General features: G+C 40.1%; 1 protein-coding gene across 2 annotated transcripts in view; it reads left to right on the top strand.

Annotated features, from left to right (window-relative positions):
- agla (amylo-alpha-1, 6-glucosidase, 4-alpha-glucanotransferase a) overlaps positions 1–18127 on the top strand; it is a 57327-nt gene that overhangs the window by 23862 nt on the left and 15338 nt on the right. Inside the window, exons 13-23 of one of the 2 annotated variants that reach the window (XM_030073962.1) lie at positions 1422–1545; positions 4199–4362; positions 7272–7373; positions 8241–8396; positions 9199–9349; positions 9872–9996; positions 10142–10254; positions 14019–14153; positions 15679–15809; positions 16611–16747; positions 16930–17063. In XM_030073962.1, coding sequence (XP_029929822.1) covers positions 1422–1545; positions 4199–4362; positions 7272–7373; positions 8241–8396; positions 9199–9349; positions 9872–9996; positions 10142–10254; positions 14019–14153; positions 15679–15809; positions 16611–16747; positions 16930–17063 — 1472 coding nt within the window. Of the gene's footprint in view, positions 1–916; positions 1041–1421; positions 1546–4198; positions 4363–7271; positions 7374–8240; positions 8397–9198; positions 9350–9871; positions 9997–10141; positions 10255–14018; positions 14154–15678; positions 15810–16610; positions 16748–16929; positions 17064–18127 lie in introns of both variants that reach the window. The other variant, XM_030073963.1, reaches the window with a different exon arrangement.

Here is an 18127-nt window from a genome sequence, read left to right as displayed (position 1 = left end):
AATAAAAAGCAGGAGCAAGTGAGCAGTCGAAGCACTTTGCAAAAACAGAGCAAAAAGTTGACTTGAAGGCAGTCACTCTGGTGCACGTCAGTTTATCCACGCATTTTGACTGGAAAAATACATCACAACCAAGCACCTTTGAAGGGAGAGTTCCCCCCTTTTGAAAAATGTGATATTATTTCACTTCCCCCCCTAGCTGTTATGTAGGACAGGAGTTGTGCTGTCTTCTTCTCATCGTTACTGAGTGCCGGATACCTGCTGCATGCCATTGAGGTGGACTTCTCCGCAGCTAACGTTCTTTTACCATTACCATAACCAATTTAGTTCAGTCAATCGCTTTCTGAAACTGAAATGCAGATATGATTAGCAAGTGCATACAGACAATAGTTTTATTCAAATCATTGTTTCTAACTTCCCTGTTAATCAACATCATCAAAGATTTGGTAACTTGTTCCTGTGTCGCTCCATGCCAGAGGAGCAGCAGCCACCTCACAGACAGAAGTAGATTGCTTGAGTGTGCTATTGTTTGTTTTTTTCATTGAAAACATGTAGGCATGTTGGAGGACAAAAATAACTTTGTTCCAGGTACGAAAAAACAGATAGCAAGTAATGCTCTTTTCCACAAAACTATTTATTGTTTAGATTTATTGTTCAGAGTGATCTTAAAGAAGGCAATATGTGCTGAAATGTCATTATTATCTAAAGAATAAATACTTACCTATACTGCATTTTTCAGTTTTTACTGGGATATCTATTTAAGGTTTTGTCACAGTTAAGTCCTTCGGCTGCTCACTGGCTCCTGTTTTACTTTGTTTTCTTGCCATCTGAGCTCCTGGACACCCCACTTTTCCCTCACTCTAAGCTCCTGCCCCCCCTGTCTCTATATGATGATGACAATGATGTATTATCTGTCCAGGCCATGCTGGATGCAGCCAGAGCGGTGAGACCCAATCTGTATGTGATAGCTGAGCTCTTCACAGGCAGCGAGCTCATTGACAATGTGTTTGTTAACCGACTGGGGATTACCAGCCTTATAAGAGGTATAGCGCCCATGCGGTCACCTGGATGCATGCAGAAACTAACATTGTCTTTCTGTTTTGTTGTCTCTCTCTCTCTTGTCTCTGTTTGCCTCATTCTCTGCCTCCTCCTACCCAACCGCCTCCTCGTCACTTCCTACCTGTATGTGTATGTGTATGTATGCATGTTGTGGTGTCTTTGAGGCCCATTACCGCTGACTTTCTGCTTCCCCCCCTCTCCTCTTCAATTCCTCTTTCTCCTCTTCCTCCTGGGTCTTCTGCTTCTTATTTCACCACCCCAACAATTTACTTCACCATGTCCCTCTTTCTACCCCTCCCCTTCCCTGTCATGCACTGCATGGATCTGCATTGTTCTTGATGTGTTGTATTGCTGTGGCTGCTCAGTTCATGCTGGATGTGGCAAGGGCTGTGTGTCCTAACCTGTATGTGGCAGCTGAATTGTTTACCGGCAGCGAGGAACTGGATAACATCTTCGTTACCAAGCTAGGGATTACATCTCTAATACGAGGTATATGTTCAAATACAGACACACACACACTCAGATCCACATACATATATGAGACATGATTGATAAGTTTGTGGCCTAAGTGAGGATGTAAGCTATGCAGTTTTCTCTGATTTTGCATGCAGTTCAACTTGTTGAATGATTACAAAAAAAGTTATTAAGTTGAATTGTTTTTCTGATATGAATAATTAAACCTTGAATGTCAGTGGTTCCTGAGAAAATGGAAAGCATCCGCCATCATGCAGTCATCCACTGCTTTGGTCTCAAAAGCTGAACAGACAAGGAAATCCAGAGAACATGGTGGCCACACTACAGGATGCTCCATCATAAAGCGGGTCAAGAAGTAGGCTTCTGAGTTCAAATGTGGCAGGGAAAACTCAAGATGACCCTTGTCCATGAAGGCCAGTCACCACCACGACACAGGGGACCTCATCATGGCAGATCAATGAATAATGGAGCATGACATTGCCACCCTGGAAGGTATACCCCAGGAACACATCCATGCAATCATTCGCAAGAACTCCAAATGTCCAAGGTGTCAGCTTGTTGTTGCCATTTTTGAGACAGGTCCTGAGAGTTTTCTTGTCACCATGGATGAGGCCTTTGTACATCACTTCCAACCAGAGGTGAAAGAACAATCGAAGCAGTGGAAAAATCCAGGTTCTCCACCTCCCAGGAAAGTGGCAGGAGAAGATCTAGAATATTCAGCATGAAAAACTGAGAAAAAGGGTGCTGTTCCACCAGGACAGTGTTCAGCCCACATGTCCATAGTGGCCATGGCTGCCAGAAATGTGAATTTTAACTGGTCACAGACCTGCCATACTCTCCTGATTTGGTACCTTTGTCTACCATATCTTCTTAAAGATCAAAAAGGAACTCAGTGGTCACCATTTTGCCTCAGATGATGATGTCATTGATGCTGCTGATCACTTCCTAGGGGCCCAAGACTGCGACTTCTGCATAGAGGAGAATCTGTATGCTCATGACCACAGGACTAATACCCCTTTTCCACCAGGGCTGGTTCGGAGCCGGTGCCTGACTTAGCACCAGTTTTTTTGGTTTTCCACCGCCCAAGCTGGGGCCAAACTGGTGCCAAACTGGTTCCAAACTGGTGCTAGGCAAGCACCGACTCCGAGCAGGGGCTAAACAGGAGCCAGAGAAAGAACCGATGACGCGGCCCACCGTGTCATTGGTGGGCGGGGTTACAAAACAAAACAGGAACTGCGAACGCTATAAACATAAACAATAATCCCCAGAGAAGCCGTGGGTTATACTGATTTTACAACGGCATGGAACGCGGCTCAGCAAATTACATTTAAGGATGAGAAGCACCCGTTTTATTCGTTCCGATCACGAATCCGACAGGTAGCCGGCAATAATTGTGTTTTTCGCCTCTGTATTGAAATGTAGGCTTGTAAAGACACAAGCAGTATTTGCATCGCTAATAAATCCAGATCCTGCTCCACCCAGGGCCAGAAACTGTATCGGGAAAGCAGCATTATATACTTGACTGAGACGCGGCTCACGAACATCATCCCCGACTCACTGATCAGTTTCACCGGCTTCAGGACAGGACGGGCGGACAGAGACAGAGACGCTGCAGCCACTGTATAGTATGAGTGTGCAGTTTGATGTGTGTTGAAGTGATGAAGCTGCCGTGACAATGTCATTTCCTGCAAAGGATTAATAAAGTATCATTCATTCATTCATTCATGATGGTTATTGTGATTCTGAGCGAGCGTCTCGCGCACCCGTCATCATGTTTTCCGAAGACGTCATGACGTGGCTCTGACTTGGCTCCACTTTGCTCTTGACCAGTGGAAAAGCAAACCGGTTCTTCGTTGGCACCAGTTAAGCACCGGCTCTAGCACCAGCTCCGAACTAGCACCAGGTTTTTTCTGGTGGAAAAGGGGCATAAGTGTGTTAATGTTGGAAGGGGATATGGTGAATGTTTGAAATTCTAAAACTGACTACTTCGAACTTAGGCCACAAACTTCTTGCAGTCATCATCTTGCAATAGGGAATAACAAATTTTATATTGATCACTGTGATTTATAAGAAATAAAATGCTCAGTCTTTTTTGCACTGCATCACATTTACTTCTCTTTTATCTTTACACTGCTAATGCTACAAGGTCGGGTTCTTGTTGCACTGGCTGTTCATTTGTTTCTAACATGCTCTCTGATTTCCATGTGTCATTTTAGTCTGATTTTAAAGCTTATATCTGTAATATTTGCCTCGATACATGTGATTGTGTCATATAGTTTATCTCTGATTGTTGTTTGAACGTTTTAGGGTTTTGTCACCAATGTACACTTGTCATGTCATGTGTTTGTATGCTCAAGTCTGTTTGGAAAATGAGTTTTGGATCTCAGGGAGAAATCCTGATTAGGTGGAGGAGTCAGTCAGTCATAGGATGTATTAACTTCAAATTATAGTTTAGTGAATTGGCCCTCCTGGATATACGTTTTGATGGACAATATCTTATTTTCTGCTTGCTATCTTAGTAGCTGGAGATTGTATTGGTACTTGTAACTTATATTTAATTGATAATTGATGGTTGTAACATATAGACATGCTTTTCCCTGTATTGCTTTACATCTCTATCCTTTCCTGTCTCCCCCTCTTTCTCCAAACCCCCTCCTTGTCTCAACAGAGGCCATGTCAGCTGGTGACAGCCATGAAGAGGGCCGATTGGTCTATCGTTATGGAGGTGAGCCAGTAGGAGCCTTTTTCCAGCCCAGTCTCCGTCCCCTGATGCCCTCCATTGCTCACGCCATGTTCCTTGATGTAACCCATGACAACGAATGTCCCATACAGGTGGGTTTCTATGAGGACTCAGTCTGTATGAGGGTGATTTTCTCTGATAGAGGAAATACAGTTTGTTCCAGTGTTGAATATCTGCTTGATTCATTTTCATTCCATAACAAATCCCTAAAAAAGGGAAAGATCAGTATTTGGTGTTTCTTGGTAATTGTGTTTTTGTCAGTGCATTTACTCCAAAGGACATTAAAGCAGTTTGTCAAAATCCAGAGTTAATTGTTGTATATACACAGTGTTATAGTTATGTTTTATGTTGTAATTAGTTATCTAATCCAAATATTACATTTGAATCAATGTATGTTAAGGGCTTCCCACGAACAACCAATGTGTACAGTTCAACACTAAATATGTCACCTGTCAAAATGCATCATATCAGAAAGAAATGACACTGTCTGGCTTATGTCTAGTTTTTAACAAAAAGAATAAATATCAGTTTGTTGATACTTACAGTATATCAGAGGCCATATTCACAAAGCATTTTATCTTATCTCCTAAGTAGCACTAAAAACTAAAGTAAAGACAGGGAGAACCATGAAGCTAAGAGGAAGGGCAGGCATAACCAAGTGACCTAAAAGAGTATATCCTACATTAATGTTTGACCTCATGGCTATGGATCACAATGTTTTTCATGAGTAAGATTACGTATTGCACCTGCAGTGATTGGCTGGTAGAGAATAATAAAAGGAGGTATCAAAGATTGATTGATGTCATTGATTTAAGATGAAACCAGAAGTAATATACTGACAAGTCAAATCCTACGTGTCCAGCTAATCATCAGCTTCTTACTTGGTGGCTGCTCCTAAAGATGATAGTGATATCCCTCAACATCTCCACTGCAGTTATGACATAATTAGAAGTATAATCTAAGAGAATACAGGGGGGAGGGCGGGGAAGGACAGGCAAGGCTGAAGTTCAGAACTCCCTCCTGTCTGGAATAAAACTTCAACATCAACAAACAGCACAGTTTTTCAGTGCAATTGTTATTGCATCGTGTTATCACTCTGACTTCTCAAACAAACTGTGCAGCGTTAAAGCTCACCACCCAAGTACATACACTATATTACCAAAAGTATTCGCTCACCCATTCAAATGATCAGAATCAGGTGTCCTAATCACTTGGCCTGGCCACAGGTGTATAAAATCAAGCACTCAGGCATGCAGACTGTGAAACAAGACATTTGTGAAAGAATGGGCCGCTCTCAGGAGCTCAGTGAATTCCAGCGTGGAACTGTCATAGGATGCCACCTGTGCAACAAATCCAGTCGTGAAATTTCCTCGCTCCTAAATATTCCACAGTCAACTGTCAGCTCTATTCTAACAAAATGGAAGCGTTTGGGAACAACAGCAACTCAGCCACGAAGTGGTAGGCCACGTTAAGTGACGGAGAGGGGTCAGCGGATGCTGAAGCGCATAGTGCAAAGAGGTCGCCGACTTTCTGCACAGTCAATTGCTACAGAGCTACAAACTTCATGTGACCTTCAGATTAGCCCAAGTACAGTACGCAGAGAGCTTCATGGAATGGGTTTCCATGGCCGAGCAGCTGCAGCCAAGCCACACATCACCAAGTGCAATGCAAAGCGTCGGATGCAATGGTGTAAAGCATGCCGCCACTGGCCTCTAGAGCAGTGGAGACGCGTTCTCTGGAGTGATGAATCACGCTTTTCCATCTGGCAATCTGATGGACGAGTCTGGGTTTGGAGGTTGCCAGGAGAACGGTACATTTCAGACTGCATTGTGCCGACTGTGAAATTTGGTGGAGGAGGAATTATGGTGTGGGGTTGTTTTTCAGGAGCTGGGCTTGGCCCCTTAGTTCCAGTGAAAGGAACTTTGAATGCTTCAGGATACCAAAACATTTTGGACAATTCCATGCTCCCAACCTTGTGGGAACAGTTTGGAGCGGGCCCCTTCCTCTTCCAACATGACTGTTCACCAGTGCACAAAGCAAGGTCCATAAAGACATGGATGACAGAGTCTGGTGTGGATGAACTTGACTGGCCTGCACAGAGTCCTGACCTGAACCCGATAGAACACCTTTGGGATGAATTAGAGCAGAGACTGAGAGCCAGGCCTTCTCGACCAACATCAGTGTGTGACCTCACCAATGCGCTTTTGGAAGAATGGTCAAAAATTCCTATAAACACTCTCCTCAACCTTGTGGACAGTCTTCCCAGAAGAGTTGAAGCTGTAATAGCTGCAAAAGGTGGACCGACATCATATTGAACTCTATGGGTTAGGAATGGGATGGCACTTCAGTTCATAGTATGAGTAAAGGCAGGTGAGCGAATACTTTTGGTAATATAGTGTACCTTTGCTGCCACTGGCACAGTGGTGGATCTTGGGAAATGATGTTTTCCGGTTTCTGATAATGAAATTCCCTTCCTCTTATTAAATGATTAGATGGTGCATTTTTTGCATTCATTGGACACTTATTGTAATAAGTGTATCTAGTTGCATCTGCCTAAGCCTACAAAGCTATATAATGGTTTACAGGGCTGGAGGTTTCATTTTGTTACAGTTTTTTTTGGTGTGGCTTTTGATAGTGCTGAAATTGTCCAGAAATGCAGTAAATAAGAATCCTGCAGTTAGGATGGACATGTTTAGGGGTTGCTCCTCAATCAAGTTATGAGCTACTTTTAACCCTAAGATGTTTTGTGAATACTGCCCCAGACACATAAATGGTCACAGTTATCAAATGAAAAGAATTATATATTTTGTTTAATGGGCTAAACCATCCAGTTACTGATGAGCTGTTCAGTGTGTTTTAATGCTTTCCTCCTGATGCATGCTGGGATAGGCCTTCAGGCCCCAGGATCATGAATAAGAATAAGCAGATATGGAAAATGGGTGGATAAACTGTCCAGATGTTTGGCGCCTAACAGCTGCCTGTGTGTGGCTCTGCATTGCAGCTGCGTTCAGCACTGGACTCCCTACCCAGTTCTGGTATCGTCTCTATGGCCTCCTGCGCCACCGGCTCTACCAGAGGATACGATGAATTAGTGCCACATCAGGTTAGTGCCACACACACACACACACACACACACATATACACACACACTTCCGCATACTGTGTCGCTGGTTCACTTTATTCCCACTTAAAACTTGATATATAAAGTGTATGCACACCCACTGAAGGGATACTAGTAAAGTAGCAGTACGTCAAGTTAGACATAATTGCACATATGACACAGATTAATAGACTCTGTAGCTCTGGGCCTCATTTGATAAAAGTGGGTACGTATAAATCTGTGCTTAAATCAGTCATGCAAATGTTTTAAGCAAATATTTTAGATTCATCAGTATCTTCTCACTAGAACTGCAGCAGAGTTCATGTGTTCTGTAAATTCTTTTAAATAATTAAATTAATTACAAGACTTGCATCAAAATACACAAAAAACACTATATAAATCTGTTTTTTATCTGACATCCTTTTGTTTTATTGATATTTATATTTGTTATCTCGGTTAATTTCAACATTTTACATTTAATTTAATGTAGTATTTATTAAACATAAAAGTTTTATTTCACATCTTTACACATTACATATATATAAGTACAATTATTGTAAAATTAAATTGCTTTCTCCTCTGCAACATCTTTCAAGTTTTCCTTGTATAGAGAAATGGGGGTGTGATAGTCTGCTGCTTACCAACTGTGGGCCTGTCACTTTGGAAAGATCCTGATTCTCTAACACACACATGCATAGATGAACAAAATTTGCTGATCCACATGTTTTGAAGCCGACGCTAATTTTATATGCACAAAGGAAGGCCATTTATAGGCACATATTAGTGAATGAGGTTTAATGTTTTGTTTGTTTGTTTGTTTGTGTGTGTGTGTGTGTGTGTGTGTGTGTGTATGTGTGTCTGTAAATACAGATCTCTGTGGTAAAGGAGGAGCGTGTGTACCCTAAGTGGAACCCCGCAGCATCACCCTCCTCTGCTGGTGAGGTTGGCAGCCAGACTGGCATCATAGCTGGGAAACTGGCACTCAATCGACTGCACCAGGAGCTGTCTGCCCAGGGATTCATCCAGGTAGAGTGTGTCTTTTATCAACCAATATAAAAAGAGATGTTTAGAAACATTAAAGTGCGCAGCTTAAGTCAGATGAAGACTTTGTAGGTACAGGTCTAGGTCCTGGAACATGCAAAGACGGTTTTAGTGAAACTGCATATCCCTTAAAATCTCAAACCACAGAATTTATTACTGTAGTTTCGGCTATTTCTTCAGGTATGATTCAGATGATGAAAAAACATTGAAGTATTAGCATATGATAAATATCCCTGTAACAAGATACTATCACAATTTTCAGATGTTGATGAGAGTAGATTTTTGTGCTGAATCTGCTATGCACCTGTTGTATTGTCTGAAAACATCCAGTTTGTAGAAAAATGTTCCAACATGTTACTGTCCACCACAGGACAGGACAGTTAATAAAAATTAGTGTCAAAGAAGTTCACTTAAGTCACTTAGAAGTCACTTACCCTGAGCTTGTACTCATTTTGTAGATAATTATATAATGTTGCTTGGTAAATTCCGCTTTCACAAAGCAAAGCTTTCCAAGTCCTCTGCCAACATTTATTGTTTCTTAGCAGAATTCAGGACAAACATATTGGTGGTTAATGACATCAAAAGTATACACTAGATAAATCTTTATAACAAACGCTTTGGTGAAATCACATTTTTAAAATTTTTCTTTATATGCATTTCCTCTGATACTAGTTCATTTGATTTATATTTACTAACCAGCCGGGAAGGAAATCTCTTATCATTTATGAAATTGCAATCTGGTGTCACCTTGGGTTTGATGTTACTCCACTTCCTGTTTCCCATCTAGGTATATGTGGACCAGGTTGATGCTGATATTGTTGCAATAACTCGTCACTGTCCCAGCACCCACCAGTCTGTGGTGGCGGTGTGCAGGACGGCCTTTTGGAATCCCAAAACCCACCAGTACCACAGCAATGTCCCACCCATGTTTATTCCAGGTAGGATGATCACCTTGCATGATTTATGCTGTAAATCAGTTTCCGTTGCACACATTCTGCATGGGCGGCCTGCCGCTGCAAAATTATTTCTGCTTCAGGATTACATGACAAGTCATGAGGTCGCAATTCCATGACCCTGCGGAGCTAGGTCTATAGTGATTACAGCCAGTGTTTTCCACTACAGAGGCTGACTACAACTGAGCATCTCTTCTCTTGCTTTTTCTGTTGGTAATCACTGGCTATAACCTTAGCTGACTGAGGCTGACACCTGTGGAAAATATAATGACCCTGAAATGTCCCCACCATATGCTGTAGATAATTGTCCCTGTCATGCTAGCAATATTGTTTGACTTTATTTAACAAAAAGTTAAATTAAAATCAATTAAAATTATGAAACATAAGCAATGACAAATGTATATTTTGGTTAACTGTGTGATGTGCAAATGGCATATCTGAAAATGAGAATTGAGAATTGAATAGCATGTCTCGTTTAAGATAACCACAGTCACTCTCTCTCTCCAGGGAAAATAGAAGAAGTGGTGTTGGAGGCACGGACAGTAGAAAGGCATGCTGGAAATTACAAGAAAAACGGCAACTATATCAACGGCATGCCAGAATTCACCGTGGAAATAAAAGAGCATATCCCAGTAAATACTGTGGCTTTGACTATTTTTATGATGTTTTATCTCCTAAGTGGAGATAAAAGCAGCACTGAAATAAATGGGCATAATAATAACAATAATAAAAATAGCACCAATAACAATAATAGCACTAATAATTATGTGTTTACAGTTGCAGGAGAGTTCAGTAGTGAAGCAGGCCGGTGTTATATCTAAAGGTCGATCAGAGTATGTGCAGGAAATCACCTTCCAAAAGCTGACACCTGGCAGTGTTATCGCCTTCAGGTAACACACACACACACACACACACACATACACCCACTCTCACTCACTAGGGATCGACCAATTATTGGTCACAGCCAGTATTCCAAATTTTTCAGTAATCAGTATCATAAGTTTGATTGACATGAAAACCACACAGACTCTGCCTCTCCATCTGAAATACAATGGAATAACAGTGTGTGGGCAGAGCAGCGTTTCTGGTAATACGGTTACAATTTTTGTTTCCATTGTCACTAGAGTTGTATTTAATTTAGTTTTTCTGATACTGTAAATTTTGACACTGCATTTTTCAAATTTCCTACAAATGAATATTGGCCCTGAATATTGGTTATTGGTGTTCTTGATTACTGTTAATCTGTATTGTGTTGGCCATGACAAATCAATATCGGTCAATCCCTAACATGCACACACATACAAAACCGCATGTTTGGTCCTGAAATACGTGGAAAGCAAATCTGCTTTTCTGCAGCTTTTTGGAAAAAAATAATCCAAGCAGTTTTTTGCTATTTTCCTTATTACATAATAATACTTAGTAATTACTTAGTTGTTGTTGTTGTGATTGTTATTTGTATTGATAAAGTGCATGGTAAACTAAGGGATTTGTAATCTCACAACAGGTTTAATTTTTATGACTGTCCAATTAAATTTAAAAAGTGGGGGGAAAAAAATCATATTTTATTAGTTTGTAACCCTTTGTCACACTACTGTGACAGCATATTAATGCCATTGTAGGGAAAAAAAATCATGGAGTCAGCCAGGGGAGGGTGGTAATATTCCACGAAAAAAAGTCACAAATTTATGAGAAAACAAAATAGTTTTTCTTTTACTTTTTGGTTAAGTAGGCACATGTCTTGACTTTTCTGCAGCTTGCTGTGTATCAGGCCTGCAGCTGATGACCTCATCAAACTCTACTTTGCAATGGGATTTAGGAACAAGGAGATCCTGCTAATTTTAGCCCACAATCACAATATTGTGTTCTTCTTAATCGGCCCAAGTCACAGCAATGTCCCTTCAGAGTCCAGATGCTGAGGAGAAGATTGGGATTCTGGGCTCAAAGCACCAGGATTTCTTTCTTATAATATCACTGATTCTTGGGAATTTGGATAAAATAGGTTTTAATTTTGGAAAAAAAAAGTGATTTAAATTACAAAATCTGAAGGTATATCATTATAGGCCAAGGTCTTGGCTGTTCAGCAATGTACCGGTGCAACCTCCACCGTCACCGTAATGTTTTTTTTTTAATTTGAAAAACATATTTTTGTATTAAAGAGACTATTACTTTAATAACTCAACAGCACCAAAGAAACATATTGTACGCATATTCATTTAAAACCAATATAACTGCCTCTGACGGTGGTGACAGTCGCCTCATTACAACATACATTTCCAAAATTTATACCACTCAAGTCAATGGCTTCTTGCTTAACAACTTTATTTAACTATTTGGTACCAAAAATAACAATCCTGAGCTGTTATAAGCATTTTTCAGACTTCAGTCATCACCGTCACACAGAAAACCTGACGGTGGTGACGTCTGACGGTGGAGACAAAAACCTGCTCTTTCACATGATAAGCATGAGTTGTTCACATTAGCCAGCTTGTTTTCGCCCTGTTGCTACCTGCATCAGACCTCTTCTTAAAAAGTATACATTTATTCCATAATCTAATTTAATATTTTTTATACAAAAGTGACGGTGTTGACATGTTATGGTTGTGACAGTAGCAGTGTCCAAAAATATGAAGAGATTTAAGAGAAAATAACAAACTTCCAGGAGCCTGAGTGGTCTTGAAGCATGCAGTAGAGCTGAAGGTTTGAAAAGGGCTCCTCAGGAATGTAATTGACCTTGTAGTTTTTTTATTATTATTTTTTAAATAAATATCTGACGGTGGTGACGAATATCTGGGACACATTTTGAGCAAACACAAAATAATAGTAAATATTGTTCAAAACCCATCGTTTGTAGTTTTTAATACATATTATGATGTACTCTTTCATGTGGTAAAGATATTATTCAATGAAATTATTACTTTTTGTTGTTTTAATCAAGTTGAAATGATTATCTCCTATCCGAGGACAACTGGTTTTGTAGGCCATGGGCCAACATATAATCATTAAATTAATACAAATTAAAAATAAACCTATAAAAGAACCTTACAAATGTGCAAAGGACCCCCTGATTATGCCCTTGATTCTTTTTATTCATTAAAATGTTGTAAATTTCCAGCAGAAATAGCATTTTTCTTAGTGGGACATGATTTATCCAAATTCTCAAGAATCAGTGATATCCCATAGCAGAAGAACAGTAGGGTTAGGGTTAGCAGAAGAGTTTTTTCTCAAATTTTTTTCACAAATTTGTGACTTTACAACAGCGCTGGGCAACCTTTATGGGGGTGAGGGCCAAAAAATATTTTAAGTCATCATGAGGGGCCTCAGTAACGTGCAAAGCAGCGTACTCACATCCAGACTTCTACCCATTCACTGTCTCTCCATCACACAACAGCCTTTTGGCTTCTGCTAGCTCCAGTGCTGTTTGGGAGGAAGCATCAAGAGAATCTTTTGATTGACTTTGTGTCCACAGTCAGCTCTATTATGGCTGAGGCTGTGCATGACGGTGTGGTATACCTTTAGAGATGGGCACAAATACATGTCTTGTTACAGCTTGCAAATACTTGCCCATCAAACTATCAAAATAAAATGCAAAATAGTGGTCTGAGAAAATGTATTTAATTAAAATGCAAGTAATTTGTATTTTGAAAATATAAAAATACATTCTATATGAACATTTTGCAAGGCATTTTGAGAATAAAATGTCATATTAATAATGTATTTTAAGTATTTCAAATACACAAATACAAGCTCTTAAAATGCTACTTACAAAATACTAAGAAGTAATATTATAGTAATGTAATACTTTTTTTTTAACATTTGAAATACTGCCCATCTCTGTGTAGCTGTGTTAAGTGGAGATGCTTGAGGTACGAAGAACTGAGAGACTGCTGTTTGTTGACATTTGGGGACCGTTGCTGTCCTGTAGCATGCTGTCACACGTCTGCCAGGCCACCGTGCGCCACAGAAAACACTCGCCAACATATTCTGCTGTTTGCTTTATATTCATTTTCAAGTATTTGAATCTTCCCACTCACACCTGTATTTCTGCATACATTTTCACTTCAGTGGCATATGGGGCGGAGTATTGGGAGCCGGGGTAGGTGCTGACATGTCTGGCTGTCTGTGAGAAGACCCCACCCCGCTCTCTCTCACCCTGTCACTGACAGTCTATCACTGCTTGTGCCTAAAACTAACCAATCAAACCATCAAACACTATGGGTAGGTAAATACTAGCTGTAAGAGGCTGAATGCTGGGATGATGCTGCGTTCAAGGCAACTTGGAGATGCGGAACAAACTGCATCCTTTATTTATTCAAAACGGAATGCAGTGTTTAAGCATAATAAACGGGGCAGTTCCGTTATTTATGGGACGGGCAAGAAATTCTGATTTTTTTTTTAATGTTTTCACAGAATATTGCCCCCTGGAATTTAGCACATCAAATGATGCTGTAAATTACACAAATGCCTACATCGATTACGTGCTTTTTACAGGGACTTTGATCTATCTGCATGACCTACACTCTTAGAGTCAAGATGGGTCAACTGTTGGTTTAGGGTTACCTGTCACTTTTTCTTTTTACCTGTCATATTTCTTGGTCACAATCATCTACAAAAACATTTTCTATATATTTTTTTTCTTTCTCTCTCCTCCTGGCAGGGTTAGTCTGGATCCTAAGGCCCAGCAGCTGGTGGGGGTGCTGAGGTATTATCTGAGCCAGTTCAGCCCAAAGTACAGAAGAGGCAGTGTAGCTGACCCAAACACACCTCCAGCACTACAGAAACCACTGGCACAGTGAGTACACACACACAGAGAGACACACACACACACACACACATTATGCTCTTTTGATGCTGCTGTAACATAATAATTTCCCAGTTTGGGATCAGTAAAGTATATTTATCTATCTCTCTCTGCAGGAACTCTTTGTTACTTTCTGTTTGTGGTATGTAGCAATGTAGTGAAGTATAAACCTGTCACAATACAGTTCATTCACCTTGTTAGTCACATTCTGAGATGTCGCCTTACAGTGACCAAAATGGGGCATGACAGGGAGCAAAAATTTAGGGGTGTAACTGAACATCTTTTTTAGGCCCATAACAAATAACTATACACAGGTGATTCTCTGATGATGTTCACAGACTTACCACTCGGGCTGAACAACATAGTGTTATCATATTGTTATCTAGATATGAACATGCAAGATATTAGTATCTCAAAAGGCAATGATATGGATGATATCAGCTTTAGGGTTAGGGTTAGCCTCAGACACAATAAAACACTTTGTGAAGAAACTGCATTTTCTACATCTTCTTGGTATTTTTATCTTGTTTTTTTGGGTGGGGTTGTTTGTTTGCTTTTTTTAAGAATACTTAATTTTGTTGCAACACGTAAAATTTCAAATAAGCGTGAATCCATAGTTATATCATATATCGTATCACTATTTAGATATTTGGCATAAATATCCAGGTATGAAATTTTGTCTATATCGTGCAGCCCTACTAACCACGTTTTTATTTACAAGTACATCACTGGTCCCATGGATGTCTTGTAAAAATCCCTGTCAAAGACAAGCATTGGAAATTAGCAGTGTCTGTCAGTGTGAATTTTGTTGACTGAAAGTATTCATCAACAGCACTTTTTACAAAACTAAACAAACATGAACATCTGTTGACAAAAACAGTGATGAAATATAATGGCATCAACAACAAATAAAGAGAGAAAAATGTCAGAAAGAGACACAAACAACTCATGACCACATGATGCAGAAATGAGGAATGCAAATCAGCTGTCTAAAGTTTATTAAGAAATAATTGAAGGAAAAATGTGAAAATGATTCAGTAGAATTAGATTAAAACTTGTGCTCTCATCGGCTAAAACCACTGTAGATTTCGTCCATCATGTCTATGAATGGTGCAATGATGCATTACAATGGAAAATTGTTCAGCAGTTCTCTATGCAATCTCTATGGCGATGCAAGCTGGCGCCGTGTTACGTAGCAGCCTGTTGCAGCAGCTCCCGTGTGTTTCTTAAGTTTTTGTAATAATTTCCCAGTTTCGGATCAATAAAGTAAATCTATCTATATCTATCTGTCTGTGTTTACTACACCTGTCTCTCTTAAATAAAATGAATAAAATATACTAAAATATTTTGATCCCCTTTTTGTGGAGGTGTTCAAATCTGTCTTCTATTTCATTATCATGCAGCTCAAGAAATAGCTCAGTATCATGAACTTGTATACTTCAGCAGGTAGGACCAGGTAGTTATATCTTTAGAATATGGGCCTCCATTTTCAGAATGAGTGTATGTGTTTTTCTAGGCTGATGTCCAAGCTGACATTAGGGGACATGAACATCCTGCTGTTCCGCTGTGATGCAGAAGAACAAGAGGACGGCGGAGGCTGCTACAGTTTTCCCGGATGGGAAAACCTCAAATATGCTGGACTACAGGGTACATATTGTATACAATAAAATGTAAAGTTATACTGATTTTAACTGCGTACATATAGAATTGGTAATATACTGGTGTAACTTCTCTGGAAATGTTAAACAATAGTGTGAGAATAGAACAGAACAGAGCACAGAGAAAATGATTCTGTCTAACTAATACCTCTGTCCACTGCCACTAATATAAGGGTGAATTCACTTCACGTTAGCAAGTGCTTACTAACAATATGTAGTCAGGGATCATTGTGATTAACTACTTAATCATTAACCACTATCAAAAAGCTCATCGACAAATCCTATCGCCACAGACCGCCATCTGAAGTAATTTTGCCTCATAGCAACCCATATATCTAGAGATATTTTGGTTTGTGTTCAGTGTTAAATGCTTGCAAAAGGTGTCTGAACACTTTCAGGCACATTTCACAAGACATATGACATCTTTTTCCATTTTTATCTTTAAATTTTATTATTAATGATCTGTACTGTTCTGTAATTTGTTGCTATCTTTTCCATATATTTGAGCGAAGGTAAGTGAATGGTTTCAAATGGTTGTTAATTTTATGTTTGTTTGTTTGTGCTAATTTTCAGATCAGCTTCATGTTGTAATTTTTTGCTAATATGCTAATTGCCTTTTCCACATGTTTTTGAAAGAAATCTTCAAAGAAATCTCCTCAGGTTTCAGAGGGTTAAACTGTTTGAATGTCATACTTGAACACTGACAAATCATGGTGAGGTTAAACCAGAAAGAAGAACATTTCGAAATGACCTCTTACATTTTATTGCAATTGTGGCTGTCTCTCTGCAGGACTGATCTCAGTGCTGGCTGATATTCGTCCCAACAACGACCTGGGTCATCCTCTGTGTGCCAACCTCAGACAGGGTGACTGGCTGATTGACTATGTTGCCAACAGACTGATACACAGAGAGGGACCGCTGGCAGAGGTAAGAGTCAAAGTGCCCTCAGTGCTCAGAAGACATGAGCTGTGCAAGGTAGCTCAGTTAGCCAGTCAACAAGTAAACAGTATAGTCATAAGGAAATTATATAGAATGTGTCATGATGCATCCATATAGCAGCAGATCCTGGAGCTGATCTGGGAGCTGATCAGCCAATTATGTGTCTGTAGGTGGGTCAGTGGTTGGCGGCCATGTTTGACTACCTGAAACACATCCCACGCTACCTCATCCCCTGTTACTTCGATGCCATCTTGGTAGCAACCTACACCACAGCCCTGGATGCTACCTCCAAGCTCATGTCCAGGTAAACTGTCAATCTGCCTTCGTTTCTTTGTGCTTTTTTTTTTTTTTTTTTTTTTTGCTAGTCATATACATATGCTGGAAACTGCCAACCCAGTTTTTATGAGATTCGGGAGGACATGGTGGTGTTGAAATCTGAAATTTATAAGATTACAAGAATCGGCTCCTAGCAGTGGACAAGTTCATTTTAACCCAGACTTACTGTCAAGGTTATGGACCAATCATGGAAGAGCTGTGGACCTTGATCAGAGTATCTGTACATATTCCTCTTCTCAGCCAAAACTGTAGTTCTTGAACTAGTTCCAGTAGGGATTCTTTGAACCAAGGTGCTAACTAGCAAACCATTTGCACCCGTTTGGAGTGGAACTATTGCAAAGGAGGTGTCACTGGGTCTGTGGCCACTGACTCCAGCATTCCTGTGGCTAAATTTAGCCCAATCTGCTGTTTTGCCGGTCAATCAAGCATTTAATCTTTATTTATATAGTGTCAAATCACAACAGACGTTATCTCATGACACTTTACAGGTAGAGCAGGTAAAGACAAATTACAAAGCTCTACAAATTACAGTAGAGAAGAAAACAAAGAAACCCAACAGATTCCCTCCTGAGCATGCTCTTGGCGACAGTGGCAAGGTAAAACTCCCCTTTAACAGGAAGAACCCTCAGGTAGAACCAGACTCAGGGTGGACGGTCATCTACCTCTACTGGCTGGGTGGAGAGGGGAGAGAGAGAGAGACAGAGAGACAGAGACAGGGAGATAAGGACAAACTGGGACAGATGACAACAACAGAAGCACAGATGACAACAACAGGGTCTATGACCCAGCATGCCATCAAGGAGTTCATACTACTCCACCATTTGCTAGGCCTTTTTTGTCTCTGTAGTCCTTCAGTTTTTTTTAACTTGCCAATAATTTGGTCCTGGATTTGAACAAACCCAATCTTCGTCTACTCTTCAGCAATTTTAAGATGCAATTTACTTTTTGTAGTTTTCACTTCCATCTTCTCCAGAAATTCGGGAGATGCCTAAATTGAAAGCATTTATGTTGTTTCTTTGCTTCAATTTTCTC

The sequence above is a fragment of the Myripristis murdjan genome, chromosome 17 (assembly GCF_902150065.1).
Source record: "Myripristis murdjan chromosome 17, fMyrMur1.1, whole genome shotgun sequence".
NCBI lineage: Eukaryota > Metazoa > Chordata > Actinopteri > Holocentriformes > Holocentridae > Myripristis > Myripristis murdjan.
The sequence above is the reverse complement of the archived record's forward strand: the minus strand, read 5'-3'. Positions and strand labels throughout refer to the sequence as shown.